Genomic DNA, 14,943 nt, shown 5'->3' with positions numbered 1-14,943 from the left:
AAAGTTGGGTAGTTTAACTATTACGTGTCCTGGTGACTTTTTTTGGGGATTCAGTCTATCTGGTGTTCTTTTAGCTTCCTGAATGGTTGCCTGGCTTTCATTCATTAAGCTGGGGAAGTTTTCCTCTAAGAATTCTCTCACTATTTTTGCAGATGACCTCTTTGTTGTGTCTTCCTTTGGTAATCCAATTATTCTGATGTTTTTCCTATTCATAGCATCAGGCATAGCTCTTGGGTTTTCTTCAGCTTCTCTGATGATCTTATTAGATTTTTGTTCACGTTTGTTAAAGTCTGCTTGGTTGTCCTCTAGGTCACTGGTGCGGTTCTCTGCCTCCTCCATTTGGTTGCCAAGTCCGTGAGTCTGCTACTGGTCTTTGTTACCTTGTCCCTATGCTCTTGTATTTCCCTTTGGTGTATGGTCTTTATCTCCTCTATCATTTCATCCTTTTTCTGTATTGTTTTCCTCATATCCTGTATGACTCCAAGCAGCATTCTATAATTTTCTTGCTGTGTCTGTTTCTTCTATGCACGTTGTTAGGTTCAGGACAGCTTATGACATTGCCTTTTGTTTCTCCTGTTTGTATGTTGAGGTCATTGGGGCTGATTTCTGTTTGCATTGTGTTGTTTTAGAGGAGCCATGTACCATTTTCCAGAGTTGAATAGCACTGGGCTCTCTCTTGGACACTCGTAGGAATGCTTCTTTGAACTACCTGCAGCTAATTGAATTGTGGAATTGGACTACCGCTTTGTCCTCCTGTGGCTTCACTGTAACCCTAGTCAACCAGTGTTCTGTTAGTTGGAGGGAAAGTTAGATGGTCCTCTCAGGGGACACTTGTTGAATGGTTGTGGACCTGGGAGGATGGTGCTGCGCTTGGTGACCTCACAAGAAGCCATGATGTTATGGCTCTTGGCATCTTGGGGCACCGCAGAGGGTGTTAGGGGATGCCTGATGCAATTGGAGTGCCACAGAAGGCAGGTGGGTATGCCTGCTTTGTTGTAGAACACAGTGAATGGTGAGCGTAATTGTGGAGGTGGGGCAGAGGTTCCCACAGCAGCATGGAGCATTGGCGAGTGTTGGCCTAGCTGCCTTAGGCCATGTGAGGTACTACAGCAGGTGGGAGGAAGTTCCCTCAGTCATGTGGGATCTCAGAGGATGGGTAGGAGATCCCCCAGCCATGCAGGCAGGATTTCCCCTGGAAGAAGGTGGGTGGGATTTCCCAACTACTTGTTAAGTGCTGCAGAGGGCGGGCGGGCTGAATTTCCACCAGAGGGAGGTGGGCAGCATTTCCCCTGGAGGAAGGTAAGCGGGCTTTCCCCAGCCTCAGGTTATGCAGAGGGTGGAAGTCTCCCAGCTGGGTCGAGGGCAGGCATAAATGTCCTAGGTTAAGGAGAGTGGCCTGGCGGTCAGCAGTGGCATGTGAGAGAAAAGGGAAGAGAAAAGAAAAAGAAGAAAAAACACCCCCAAACTGAGCCCGCTGAGACTGTAGAGGGAAAGACAGAAGAGAGGAAAACAAAAGTAACAATATAGCTGTACCCTGATCCCTGACTGTGGGGCTGGAGGGGTTTAAACCCTGCCCAGAGGCAGTGGCTATCTGTGGCTGTGGTGGCTGTGTTTGGATAAAGCCCTTGGGCTGGCTCTACATGATCCTGGCTCTGGCTGAGACAGTGGCAGGCCTAAGGTCGGCCTCCACTGTGGTAAGCCAAAAGTCCCCAGCTCTTCAAAACCTAGTAGATCTGTGCCTACTTATCTTTATGATGCTTCTCCTGTGACCCAGGAGTGTGGAATTCCCCTCTTAGTAACTCTCCTGCACTGATTTCTGCGGTGTCCCTCTGGTATGTGTTGCTCAGTCGCCATCTTGCCCGAAGCCCCAGGTAGTGTTTTAATATCCATGAGAATGTAAGTATTTGGGTCAGAGACCAATATGAGGATCAGGAAACAGACTCTTTATGAACACTAAGAGAATTTTAATAAATGCCACTCTGCTCCCTGCTCAGATCCTCAGCCTGGAATCTAGCTGTTTGCTATCTCAGCCTATGGTTCAATAGTTTCTCTTGAGAAATTGAACTTTGAACATAGGTATTTTTTTTGTGTGGCCTAACTAATGGTGGCAGGACTCTTGAGAAAAAAATCCCGGCAGTTTGGAGTCAGTAAATCACATAGTCTTCAAATACTCACTATATTAACATTTGATAGGCAAATATGGATAGGCTATCTAATAACTTTGCCTTTGAAAATATTTCCGTTACATGAGCATTCAGATGGAATGATGTGATTTTTGTATCTATTATGGATAGTAGGTTCTGTTGTCACTATGAGCTGGAACTGACTCAAAGCCCCCTAACAGCAACGCAGGTAGTTTCTATTGTTGTATTCTCAGATCATTGCTATTTTCAAGTTCACTGATCTCTTCTATATTATCTAAATTGCTGTTAATATCATCTAGTGATTTTTCCATTTCAGATAGTCTCTTTTTCTCTACAAGTTCCATTTTAAAAACTCTTTTTGTCTATCTTCTACTGTGTTAGTCTGGGTAAATAGAGAAACAAAATTCACAGATGTTCCTATGTGTACAACAAAGAGCTTTATATATAAGAGTAATTGTATATTAAGAAACATTCCAGCCTGTCCAGATCAAGTGCATAAGTCTGATATTAGCTCATATGTCTGAAACCAGTCTATGAATTCCTCTTCAGACTCACACAACACATGCAATGATGCCAAATGCAGGAAGATCACAGGCTAGTGGGTGGAAAGTCTTGTGGATCCAGTGATGGTGGAAGCATCTCAGCACTGGTGTGGGTCTCCACATGGCTCCTCCAGCTCCAAGGCTCTGGCTCTATCAGCATAGCTCCATGTGACTTGTCAGCAGAGACAAAACAGAGTCTGTATATATCTCATCTCCTGGGAGGAAGACAGGAGTTCCCAGAACCCTCAGGAGAAGAGCATGCCCATACAGCGGCATGATTAGCTATGACCTGATTGACAGGCTAGACTCCACCCCTATAACCTATTTAACAAATTGACATGAAATTATGTAACTAGCACATCTACTTCTCTCATTATTTTCATGTTTTTCTTTAATTCCTTGAGTATACTCCATGTAGTTTGCATACTGTATATACTTGAATATAAGCTAACCCGAATATCAGCCGAGGCACCTAATTTTATCACAAAAACTGTATTAAAAATGTGCTGAAAAACTCGGCTTATACACGAGTATATATGGTAGCTGTTTCAGTGCCCTTGTCTGATGACACCATCATCTCTGTTATTTCTCGGTTGCATATTGACCTAATTTTATTCTGGTTTGCTTATTCAATTATTGGTTCTCAATTTTTATTGGGTGGTAGGCATTGTGAATTTTATGTTGTTGAGTGTTGGATTTTGTTTTATTCCTTAACAAGTATTTAACTTTATTCTAGCAGCTAAGTTGTTATTTAATTATGTGAACCATAGGTATTAGGTTTGTGTATGAACTCATAAGCCTTATTTTACAGTTCATATCCTGGGGAACCTCCGGTCTGAGAGCTGGGCAGGAGTTCTAAGTGAAGCTTTTGTAAGGCAGACAGACCTGATAGGCTAGCTTTGGCTTCTTCTTCTGGGACAGCCAATTGATTGTTAGGGTTCAGCTCTCCAGGAAGCCAGATATTTCCATGAAATGGAAGCTCATTTTGGTTTGCTGCTGTGGGGCTGAGCACCAGGGACTCCTGTTTTAGACCTTGTTTAGCCAGGTACCACTTGTGACCCAGGTGCATCCCGGTGAGGCCTGACCTGGTCTGGGGCAGCTTCAGAGTAGCCTTTCCTCTGAGGCAACTTTCACACTACTAAGGGATCTGATCCTTCTGTTGTAAAAGCTCATCAGAGCAGCAAATTAACAGAGGACTGTTCATTGAACTGATTTGAATGATAATTTTCAGACTGTTTAGCAAAGAAGACTATTGTGAACTTCCTCCCTGGCAATACCCTTAAAAGGTTAGGAAATAAAATTAACAGCTCTTCATACAGAATGGGGAACAGTAGTGCCTATTAAGATAGAGAGGAAAATGTCCAGAATCCTAAAGTTTAGAGTAATTGGACAAAAAGAAGAAAAATAGATTGAAATAAGGATAAATAAATTATGTGTAGTAATGATTAGTTCTGTTATAGGAAACTAGAAAATTATAATCACTGATTTGAAATGCATACATGGCTATAATAATAGAGACACCCGGCATGAAAACTTATTTTCTCCAAAGTATAAGTATAGTCCATGCAGCTTTCTGTGCTTTGTCAAAAGAATAAGTGCGTTTCCAATACGTTCATGGAAAATGGCCTTCTGGTACATTAGGGATAATTTTTTCCTGTGATTTTTCAGGATGGAAGAGTGTACCTCTCTTCTTTCCAACTATCTCTTCCTGACAGCTATTAACCGCTGCATGTATATCCAAATTGTATCTATATTCACTCATGTATTTTAAATAACTAGTTTAAATTGCAATGAAATTGTACCCTGTGGTTTGCATTCATTTTCCTGAACCCTGCTACTGCAGTCTCAGTACTTATCCAATGCTTGCTAGTGGATTTCTTATAGCTCCCCTACTCAAGGGATCATGTAAATCTTCCTTTCATTTTGAGAATTGTAGGTTTTGAATATAGAAAACAGTTTTATAATATCGGTATTATTGTAGTGGTATGGTTCTGGCATGGTTTTCATTAAAATTTGCCATTTATAGGAATTTCTATTGGAATCATTTTAAAATCTCACTAGGTATTGAAGCAGTGTGCCTGATAGAGGGGGACCTAGGCTCTTCCTTTATTGTTTAGCTTCCAGGGTTTTCCCCTAAGCTTTATTTATTTTGTTGTTGTTGGGAATATACACAGCATAACCTGCACCAATTCAACGGCTTGTACATGTACCGTTTAGTAACACAGATAGCAGTCTTCGAGTTGTGCATCCATCCCCACCCCCTTTTCTGAACTGTGCCTCCCTTGTTCACATAACCGACTGCCCACTAAGGGTCATGTCCAATCTTTCAAGTCGCTGCTATCATTTGATCCCATATAGACAGACCTTCAAAAAGCAGAATACTCAAAGGCAGATTTTTTTTAGCAATTCAGCTAAACTATTATTTAGTTTTAAGAAGCCTTCAGAGGATATTTTTTGGTTTAAGGTTTAAAGATGATCCCAAGGCATTTTATTGCTTAGTTTTCACATTTAGGGCTAATTTTAGGCATATTATCTTTTCTTCCCCCCTTGTATTTTTCAAACTTAACAGAAAGACACTGTTCCTATTACAAGTTACCTACAAATTTAATAAATTGTTTTTCTTGCATTTGAAGTCATAGCTCTATTCTCTGGAAACTGAGTAAGAGATTATAGACTTGTATATATTTATCACCACTAACACAAGAGTCCTGGTGGCTCAGTGGTTAAAGCACTCAGCTGCTAATTCAGAGGCTGGGTTCTAATCCCATAGTTGCTCCATAGGAGAATGTTGTGTGGCAGTCTTCTCAGAACCTTTATGGGGCAGTTATAGTCTATGATGGAGAGTTGCTATGCTTCAGAATCTGCTCAATGGCATTAGGTTTTTTCCTCTCTTAGTGTTATTAACATGAACGAGTTGGTAGCTTGCATGGTTAGATGAAGAAAGTGCATAATGTTATTTTATATGCACATCAAATTTGTCTTAATGTGAAATGTCCCAGAACACAGTTTAGATATACACTTGCTGTGAGCTTTTTTGTTTTAATATCTTATAATGGAAGAAACACTTACCTTGCATGCTTTCTTAGTCATTAGGAGCTGCTTCAGTTGTACTCCTTTTTTGTCATTGGAGTCGTATTTGGGGCAAGTGAGGAAACAAAAACCTGTGGTCAATCAACCATGTTTAATGGAAGTTACTTGTGTGTTATTTTCAATTAATATTCTCGATTTTATCTCTAGGTTCTAATAACTATTGCATTGGCTACACAGAACTCACAGACAATATTTATGATTAAATATTGTGATATTTATTTATTAAGGAAGTTGATAATTTATAATGCAAGTTAGAAATGCTTAGGATACAGTTGTTTATCAAGACTTGTTACAAGGTTCTTTCAGGTCTGCTAATAAATACTCAAAGAGGTATACCACTCCACTGTAAGCATCAACCCAAGGCATTCAGCTCAAGGTCTGTGGGTCGGCAAACCCAGGTCCCTGAATTAAGGGCCCAGACGTACCCTACTCCTGGAAGCCCCAGACGTACCCTACTCCTAAGGTATTCCATCAGTTAGTAAGCCCAGCTTCACCAATGAAGTGTCCAGTGTACCCCACTCCTCAAACCAGCTTCGTACCCCAATGTACTTAGCGTTTCTTGCTCCGTGGGTTGGGAAGTCCACCTCTCTGTTCCATGCTCTGGCTTCTGGTCCTGCTGCTGCTCCTCTGGTGTTATAGCTGTCTCATCAGGACCCAGGAGATTTACTGGTCCAGAAGACTTCCTCCACTCCTGACTCTTGCTGGTAATGAAACCCCACTCCTGCTTCTCAGAGGGCTCATTTTATGTGAGACAGGATGGCAAGCCAGAGAATCCTGGTTCACAATTACTTACAGGTGAATCCTATCAGTATCTTTCCCCACCTTCTTACCAGACTCATGCAGGAAAAGGTCATTTGTAAGAGTTATAGATTTTGACTAGAGGAGCCTCATTAAATAACTCACTGTCCCTTCAATGGATTTCTTTAGAATTGATTTTAATTAAATAATTGTATATAAAGTATCTGAAAATATCAGAGGTGAAGGACTATGTATTTAATTTTTTAACTTATTACAACAGGTTCACAATGTTCATTACTAGTACTAAGAATCTTCAGGGGGAAAATGAATCTTCAGAGTAATTCAATTACTGTATTAAATATATAGAGGGTTTAATATTGAAGTGAGTAAAAGGATAGGGCTGGACCTCTGCTTCTCACTAGAAGAGACTAATTTCCCCCAAGAACAATTCTAGAAGCTGGAAAAAAATTATTGTTTAAAGACCCCAAATCCAAGAGATAGAGAAGACTGTCAACACTTTGTCTGGCAGTTTCTCTTCGAGGGATTTGCCAGCTTCCTAGTGGCATAGTGGGTTGCTAACCACAAAGTGAGAAGTGACCAGCCATTCTGGGGGACAAAGTTAGGTTTCTGACTCCATAAAGATGTACAGCCTCAGGAACCCAAAGGGGCAGTTCTACTTCGCTGACTTGATGGCAGTGCGTTTGGTTTTGGAGTTTAAACCGCACATGTGCAGACTTAAGCAAAAAGTAGCTATTCTTTTTTGGGGTATGAAAACCAGGATTCCTGAACCCATAGAGTCAGCAAGAGGACTAGGATTTTCAGGGGAGGGAACACAGAGGTGGTAGCAGGGTCAGGGGGTGATGGCATCAAGGGGTCCATGTAGAAAAAGGACGTTTGGAAACTGTGGTAACACATGCACAATTCTACTGGATGTGACTGAACTATGGAATTATTTGATATGTGTATTAATCCCAGTTAATAAATAAAAAAGTAGCTACTAAGAGGTTAAAAACTGAACAGAGATCTTGGCAGCCTCATGGGGACAGAAAGACAAAAATTCGAATTGAGGACCAACCAAGAAGGTGCCTGTGCCCTCAGTCGGTTTTGACTCCTAGTGACCCTCTGTACAACACAGCGAAATGTCACCTGGTGCTTTGCCGTCCTCACAATCGTTCTTAGGTTGAGCCCATTTTTGCAGGCACCGTGTCAATCCATCTTATTGAAAGCCTTCCTCTTTTTTATTACTCCTCACGTTACCAAGCATGATGTCCTTCTCCACTGACTGGTCTCTCCTGACCACATGTCCAAAGATTATGAGACGTAAGCCTCACTTTCCTTGCCTTTCAGGAGCATTCTGGCTGTATTTTTCCCCAAGATAGATTTGTTTGTTCTTTTGGTAGTCTGTGGTACTTTCAAGAATTGTTTTGCCAGCACCATAATTTAAATGCATTGATTCTTCTTCAGTTTTCCCTATTCAATGTCCAACGTTCACATGCATAGGAGGCAATTGAAAATATCATGCCTTGGGTCAGGTGCACCTTAGTCCTAAATAACATTCTTGCTTTTCAATACTTTAAAGAGGTCTCGTGCAGTGGATTTGCCTGATGTGTCATTTGAGCTTTTGACTGCTAGTTCCATGCGCATTGATTGTGAATCCAAGCAAGACAGAATCCTTGATAATATCAATCTTTTCTCCATTTATCATGATGTTACTTATCAGTCCAGTTGTGAAGATTCTGGTTTTCCTTATATTGAGTCATAAACCATGCTGAAGACTGCAATCCTTGGTCTTCATCAGCAAATTCTTTATGTCCTCCTCACTTTGAGCAAGCAAGGTTGTGTCACCTGCATTTCGCAGGTTGTTAATAAACCTTCCTCCAATCCTGACGCCACCTTCTTCTTCGTATAATACAGGTCCTCTGATTATACAGCAAACAGATTGAACAAGTATGGTTAGAGGATACAACCCTGTCACATGCCTTTACAAATTTTGAACAATGCCTTATTCCCTTGTTGTTCATGACTGTCTCTTGATCTATGTACGTTTTCCACATGAGCACAGTCAGGTGTTCTGGAATTCTCATTCTTCTCAATATTATCCATAGTTTGTTATAATCCACTGAGTCGAGTGCCTTGGCAGTCAATAAAACAAGTAAACATCTCTCTGGTATTCTTTGCTTTGAGCTAAGAACCATGTATCAACAGCAATATCCCTTGTTCCATGTGTTCTTTTGAATCTGGCCTGAACTTCTGGCAACTCCCTGTCAATGTACTGCTGCTAACTAAATACTGCTTAGTAAATTCTGTAACCACAGCAGGATTGATTGTATTGCCCTATTATGTCCTTCTTCTTTAGAAGATAATAGATTTTATCCATTACTATAGTTTTGAAACCTTGCATGTTATATATGCATCTTAAATACCTTCCTTGTGACAGTAGAGTGAATCTAATTGCAGTTAGGATAACAAGATTTACTTATGGTCAGTCTCTTGTTTCTACCAGGACCAATATTTCATGCTATGTATTCTCATCAGAGAAAGCAGTTTGTAGTTGTGTGGTATCTGTGTATGATGTGTGTTTAATGATTTTAGAAATTATTTCCCCAGGAAGCATAACTTTTGAAGCAATGATGGAAATCCTTCGCGATAAACCAAGTGGCATTAATATGGAAGGACAATTCATGACCACTGCGAGCATGGTTTCCATTTTACCGCAAGACACCAGTCTTCCATGCATTCACTTCTTTACAGGAACCCCAGACCCTGCAAGGTAAGCTCACAACATACTGTAAACCTGAAAAAGGTCCAGAGTAAGGGGGAAATCATTGGTGCAGTGGTGATTTTACCAGGCTAAACTTTTTATCACCGGGTAGGACAATGACTCTTGGATGTATTTTCTTTTCAAGTTTTAGTCAGCCATTTTCATGTGTGCAGAACCCCCACAACTCCTCATTTTTTTATGGGATGAAATGTTAACAGTGTCTTGTATGTAGTTATCCTATCCCCTCTGCCGCAAAATTTAGCATTGTCAAGAAAAAAATTCATATTTCAAAAATTACAATAGGAGGTGATTAATAAATAGTATAAAAGGTTAAATAATGCAATTGTGCTAGATTTACATGTCTGCTTATGTGTGCACATCTAGAAAACACACATACACACACACACATATATATATATATATAAAACTTAGGAGGTGCTTCATAAAGTTCACTGAAATATGGGATTCAAAGACAATGGAATTTTTCCACAAAAACTTTGAAGCCCCCTTATATCGTAAATAGTGGTTTCTAAAGTTTATCTTGATCACCTTGATGTGAGTGACTGATCATTAGTATTTCACAACAAATCCAATGCACCTTACTTTTAGAAATAATTTTATATTCACTGCCTCTTAATGTTACAGAATCCCTAGTGACCTAGTGGGTAATGGGCTGGGCTGTTGACTGCAAGGTCAAGAGTTCTAACCCACTAGCTGCTCTGCAGGAGAATGATCAGGCTATCTTTTTCTGTAAAAATTTAGTGTCAGAAACCCAAAGGGGCAGTTTTACTCTGTCCTATAAGGTCACTGAGTCAGATCTACTCAAGGGCCTGAGTTTTGGCATGTGTTATTATTACAGTCTGTCATATTATTAGAGATATTTCCAAGAAAATGAAATTAAAACTGTTTCTCTAATTACAATTGTTTTCATTTTCATCTCAAAATGTTATCCTCGGTTTAACCTTGAGAATTATCTTTCTCTTCTGTTATGGTTTGAATTGTGTTCCCCGAGATACATGTAAACCCTGCCCTCTGGGGCTGTGGTCAGGGGAAGGTTGGTGGCATTGTTGCTTATGAGTTGGGCTGCCAACTGCAAGCTTAGCAATTTGAAACCACGGATCTGTTGCAAAGGAGAGAGATGGGGCTTTCTGTCCCATAAAGAGTTACAATCTAGGAAACTCACAGGGGCAGTTCTACCTTGTCCTATAGGGTCAATATGAGTCAGCATTGACTTGATGGCAGGGAATTTGGTTTCCTGGTTTGGTCCTGTAGTTATAGCCCTACTTGGGAATAGGTTGTCTTTATTTGTATTAATGAGGCAAAATTTGTGTAGGGCGTGTTGAGCCAATCTCTTACAAACTATAAAAGAAACAGATTAGCCAAGCAGAAATGGGCAAGATAGATGACAAGCCACAAGGAGCTAGCTCTCCAGGAAACCAATAAGAGAAGCTGAAGAGACAAGAAGCCTGCCCCAAGGCAACAGAGGGAGGGAACTTTCCCTCAGAGCTGGTGCTCTGAACCTGGACTTGAGCCTCTTACATTGTGAGATGTACACTTCTGTTTGTTAAACCATCCACTTTCCATAGGAGGGACATTCAAAAGCTCATGGAAGATGGAACTAAAAGATAATGGGATTTTTCCATGTGACCATTTTGAACGACCTTGTATTTCATTACCCTCCAATTGCGAAGGCGGCAGTAGAAACTGGGAAACATTTTTGTTGTTATTTTGTTGGCACTGTTTATGAGCCAGGCTCTCTGTTAGGTACATGGAAATCCAAGACAAAGTAAAGCACAGTCCCGTGCCTCAGAAGAAATCCCAGTGTACTGGGGAAGGTAGTGTGACGGGAACCAATCAGTATGTAGCATCATTAATAAATGCTTCTAACTTGAGGACATCGTGGAGCTTAACATAAGTGCCAGATATATCTTATATTTAACAAAAATACCAGGTATATTTATATCTATATTATATATTTAATATATTAAATGTCAACATGCCAATTTAATAATGTTTCTTTTTTCTAGATCTATTTTTAAGCCTTTCATATTTGTGCCAAATATATCACAACTATTAGATACCAGTTCACCAACGTTTGAACTTGATGATCCAGTTAAAAAGTCACATTTGAGAATTAGGCCTGACAGAAGACACCGACTCTACCGAAAACATCAACAGGCATTGGAAGCAATAGGTGAAGATACGGTATGAATATACACACCCTCTGTTTTGTCATTAAGAATTGCTTGACTTATAATTCAGTCCATATTTTAAACTTTGGAATTTTAGCCTTCTTGTCTTCCTTCATATAAACATAGACTAAAAAGAAATCATATAATCAGACTATAGTAGAGTTGTATTAACTCATGACTAATTAAGAGTGTGTTATGAGTCTTTAAAAAATAGTGTATTAAATGTAATAACAGGTACTTTTTATCGAGCACTTACTATACACCAAGACCCATGATGTTTTTTCTTAAACAAAATATGAATTCTTTTATTACTCTTCACAGTATCTTCCAAAAAAACAAAAACAAACTCACTGCCATCAATCAATTCTGACTCATGGTGATGGTATAGGGCAGGATAGAACTGCTTCTGTGGTTTTCTGAGACCACACTCTTGGGGAATAGAAAGCCTCTTATTTTTTTCTCTGCTGCTTTTTTCAATTGATTCTAGATTGTTTTTATTTATTTATTTTTTTCCCCCTCAAAAACAGCAGAAATATATTCGGATGAATTATTTGCCTTATTCGTTTATTTTATCTAGGTATTTGTTTGACATTTAAAGTTTTAATAGTATTTTTGTGAGACAAAAACTTTAGTCAGTTATATTCGAGAGTCTTTTCCCTTCAGGTACCTGGAGTTGTGTTTCAAAAGGTCTACCTTATTTAAAAACAAAAATAAAACTTTGATATTTTCTTCTAGCGCATATGTGTGTCTTTAAAAAAAGTGTAATGCCTCTGAGATTTATTTATGTGTATGTTATGAAGTGAGGATGCTAACTTAGTTTTTATGGTGACCATCCACTGTTTAAATGCCATTCATAGACAAAACTATCTTTTCTTCACTAATAAAAATATGTGATTACATATAGAAGTCCTTATTAGGTTAATAATATTGGTCTGTGGAGCTCTTCCCCGTAAGTACTTCAAAGCTTTAAAGTCATATTCACTGTTCAGTAACTTTTTTCTTACAGACCTTTTGCTCTAAGTGCTGCACTCCAGCTGATTGCACGAATGCACCAATGGCTCCTTTCTAGAGGAGTTGAAGTCTTTTATCCCCTTCTAAAAGCAAAGCGGAATTCAAAGAGAAAATGTGCTTTTTTTTAGTTGTTCTTTCTCCTGAACATCGCTGTTATATTTCCTTTGTTTAATCTGATAATACTGATTTCAACTATACATAAATGAAAATTCATAAAGATTTCTCACCTTTGGTTTTCAACAACTTTACCCATATGCAATTGATATGAGTTTCCATTGTCCTGTTATTTATAATTTAGGTTTTTTGCTTTTAGGCAAATCAGCCATAATCTTGCCCTTCTTACTAAGAAGAAAAAGAATTGATATCCATGTATGAACTCAATCTAAAGCAATGTTTTTTCCTTAAAAAAAAACCCCAGACATCATTCCTTTGATATTTGAAGAATATAGAGAGGGAGGGACCAAACTGGAAGTAGAAAACATGTGTTGGAAGTTGGTCAGACTCATGTATGTGTGCTTATGCATTTTCATTTTTTAAATTGTTCAGGAAAAAGCCAAGGTGCTGCTGGATGGAATAAAGAAACTGGAGAAAGGACTGTTCAAAGAGATGGAATCAATCCTTCAAAGTAGACATATTTCAGTGGATAAAGTGATAAATCTCTATTCGCAGTGTACAAAAGATGAAATTAGAATTTATACAACAAATATTAATTCTCAGTGATCATATAAGTGACCACTTCATCCTCAAAGCTAAACTTTTTTGTTTTGTGTGTGCCTAGTTTGTAAACCTAGTGTAGGAGCTCTGATGACTATTAGAACTGAGGTGAGATCTGCACCATTAACCCGGGAAAGAGGCAGCATTGGAATTAGACACACAGATTCTATATTCTTAGCCATAATAACTAATGTTGTCCCAATAATTACATATTCAAGGTATATAGCATGAAGCATTACAATGATATATGTATTTATGTTTAATTTTAAATATATAATACCCTCAAATAAATATTACCACTACATCAAAGAAAACACCAGATTCTGAATGTAATGGAATATATTATCTCAAATGCTGACTTGTGCTTTAGCCAGCTCTAACAAGAACATGTTCTGGACTTAGCGTTCTGTCTGTTAACCAAACACAAGTCTGATTACAGTTACTGACTCATAGAAACCAATAGCTTATTAATTCTGTGAATGCACTCTTAAACATAAATAGGCTTGTGTCAAGATTTGGGGTTTTAGTGGGCTCTGAAGTGTTATCAGTTTGGGGACAATTACTTTATTGGGCTTTCATGTAGTGTGAAGAGGTTGGATCGGCAATTAGGGGATGGAATACAAGCACCAGAATCGTGGGAGAGACTGTCCTTCATAGGACACTCATCTTTTATTCTGCTCATCTGGTGAAAGCTAATGCATTTGAATGACTGATGCAATGCAATAAAATAGAATTATAGAGGTATCAAAATATAATAACTGAGCAACACTGCCTTATGAAAGTTTATAAAACTTAAAATTACAAAAAGACAACAAAACAGACTTCAAATTGCTAATAAAAAGGAACAAAAGTACAATTTAAAATTATATATTCTATGGTTCCCAGAAATATCTATTTGGGCACATTCATTATACTGGTCAACATGATTGCAGTTTGGATTATAAAAAAATAATGGTCAGGACAATGATGGGTTCTGTGAAATGTGTGCTATGTGAGCTGCAGCTGGGGAGCATCTTTCAAAATCACAGATCATCGAATCATTGAATACATGCATTGCTATACCATCTTTAGCCTTTGCTGCCCTTTCCCACAGAGCTACGTGCAGGGCCAGGCCCCAACACACACATGGTCAGTGTGTGGCCCAGAGGGGGGCAGGGGTGAGTCCAGAATTTTCCAGGCATGTGGAGCGACCTACAATTCTGGGGCCTCAGCAATCTACAACCCCAGACCTCATGTACATCAATTAATGCTCACCCACCCAGGCATTCCTTGCCTCTTTGTATCTCTTTAAGACTTTCACGTCTATCAGAGTTTTACTTTCTCTGAGTCTCTCTCTCCCGGTTTATCTCTGACCCAGCCATTAATTCCTTCTCTCTCTCTCTCTCAATGTCTCTATCAGACTCCCTTTCTCTGTCAATCTATCGCAATCACGCTCTCTGTCTTTGTCAAAATATGTATACGTTGCACAGTGTCTCTACGTCTGAAGTTTCTCTTGATATCTATGGGAATTTCTCGCTTTCTCTTATCCTGGCTCCGTCCCACCATCATCAGGAACACCAGGGAATGGAATACCTTGTGGGACGAGTTGTACCCTACCTAGACCTTCTCTGAGCCAGAGAGGTGGGTGATGGGCGCCTGGAAAGCCTCGCCGCAGACGCCGCAGCAGATGACCGCTCTGCCCCGGGCACGGTCCATCTGCGCTTCACAAGCCTTGGGGTGGTTGCAGAAGGGGCAGGTGAACTCCGTGTCCA

The 14,943-nt window shown here is 39.5% G+C and overlaps 1 protein-coding gene across 2 annotated transcripts in view; it reads left to right on the top strand.

The window, feature by feature from the left end:
• Nucleotides 1–13,646, top strand: part of SCRN3 (secernin 3) — a 25,386-nt gene extending 11,740 nt beyond the window's left edge. The window contains exons 6-8 of one of the 2 annotated variants that reach the window (XM_004703887.2): nt 9,122–9,284; nt 11,303–11,480; nt 13,025–13,646. In XM_004703887.2, coding sequence (XP_004703944.1) covers nt 9,122–9,284; nt 11,303–11,480; nt 13,025–13,198 — 515 coding nt within the window. In that variant the 3' untranslated portion in view covers nt 13,199–13,646. The other variant, XM_045299209.1, reaches the window with a different exon arrangement.
• Nucleotides 13,647–14,943: the final 1,297 nt, after the last annotated feature.

This window comes from Echinops telfairi, unplaced genomic scaffold (genome assembly GCF_000313985.2).
Source record: "Echinops telfairi isolate 266 unplaced genomic scaffold, ASM31398v2 ScPeMD7_4;HRSCAF=17, whole genome shotgun sequence".
Classification (NCBI taxonomy): domain Eukaryota; kingdom Metazoa; phylum Chordata; class Mammalia; order Afrosoricida; family Tenrecidae; genus Echinops; species Echinops telfairi.
Note: the sequence above shows the minus strand (reverse complement) of the source record. Positions and strands in the feature narration are given on the sequence as shown.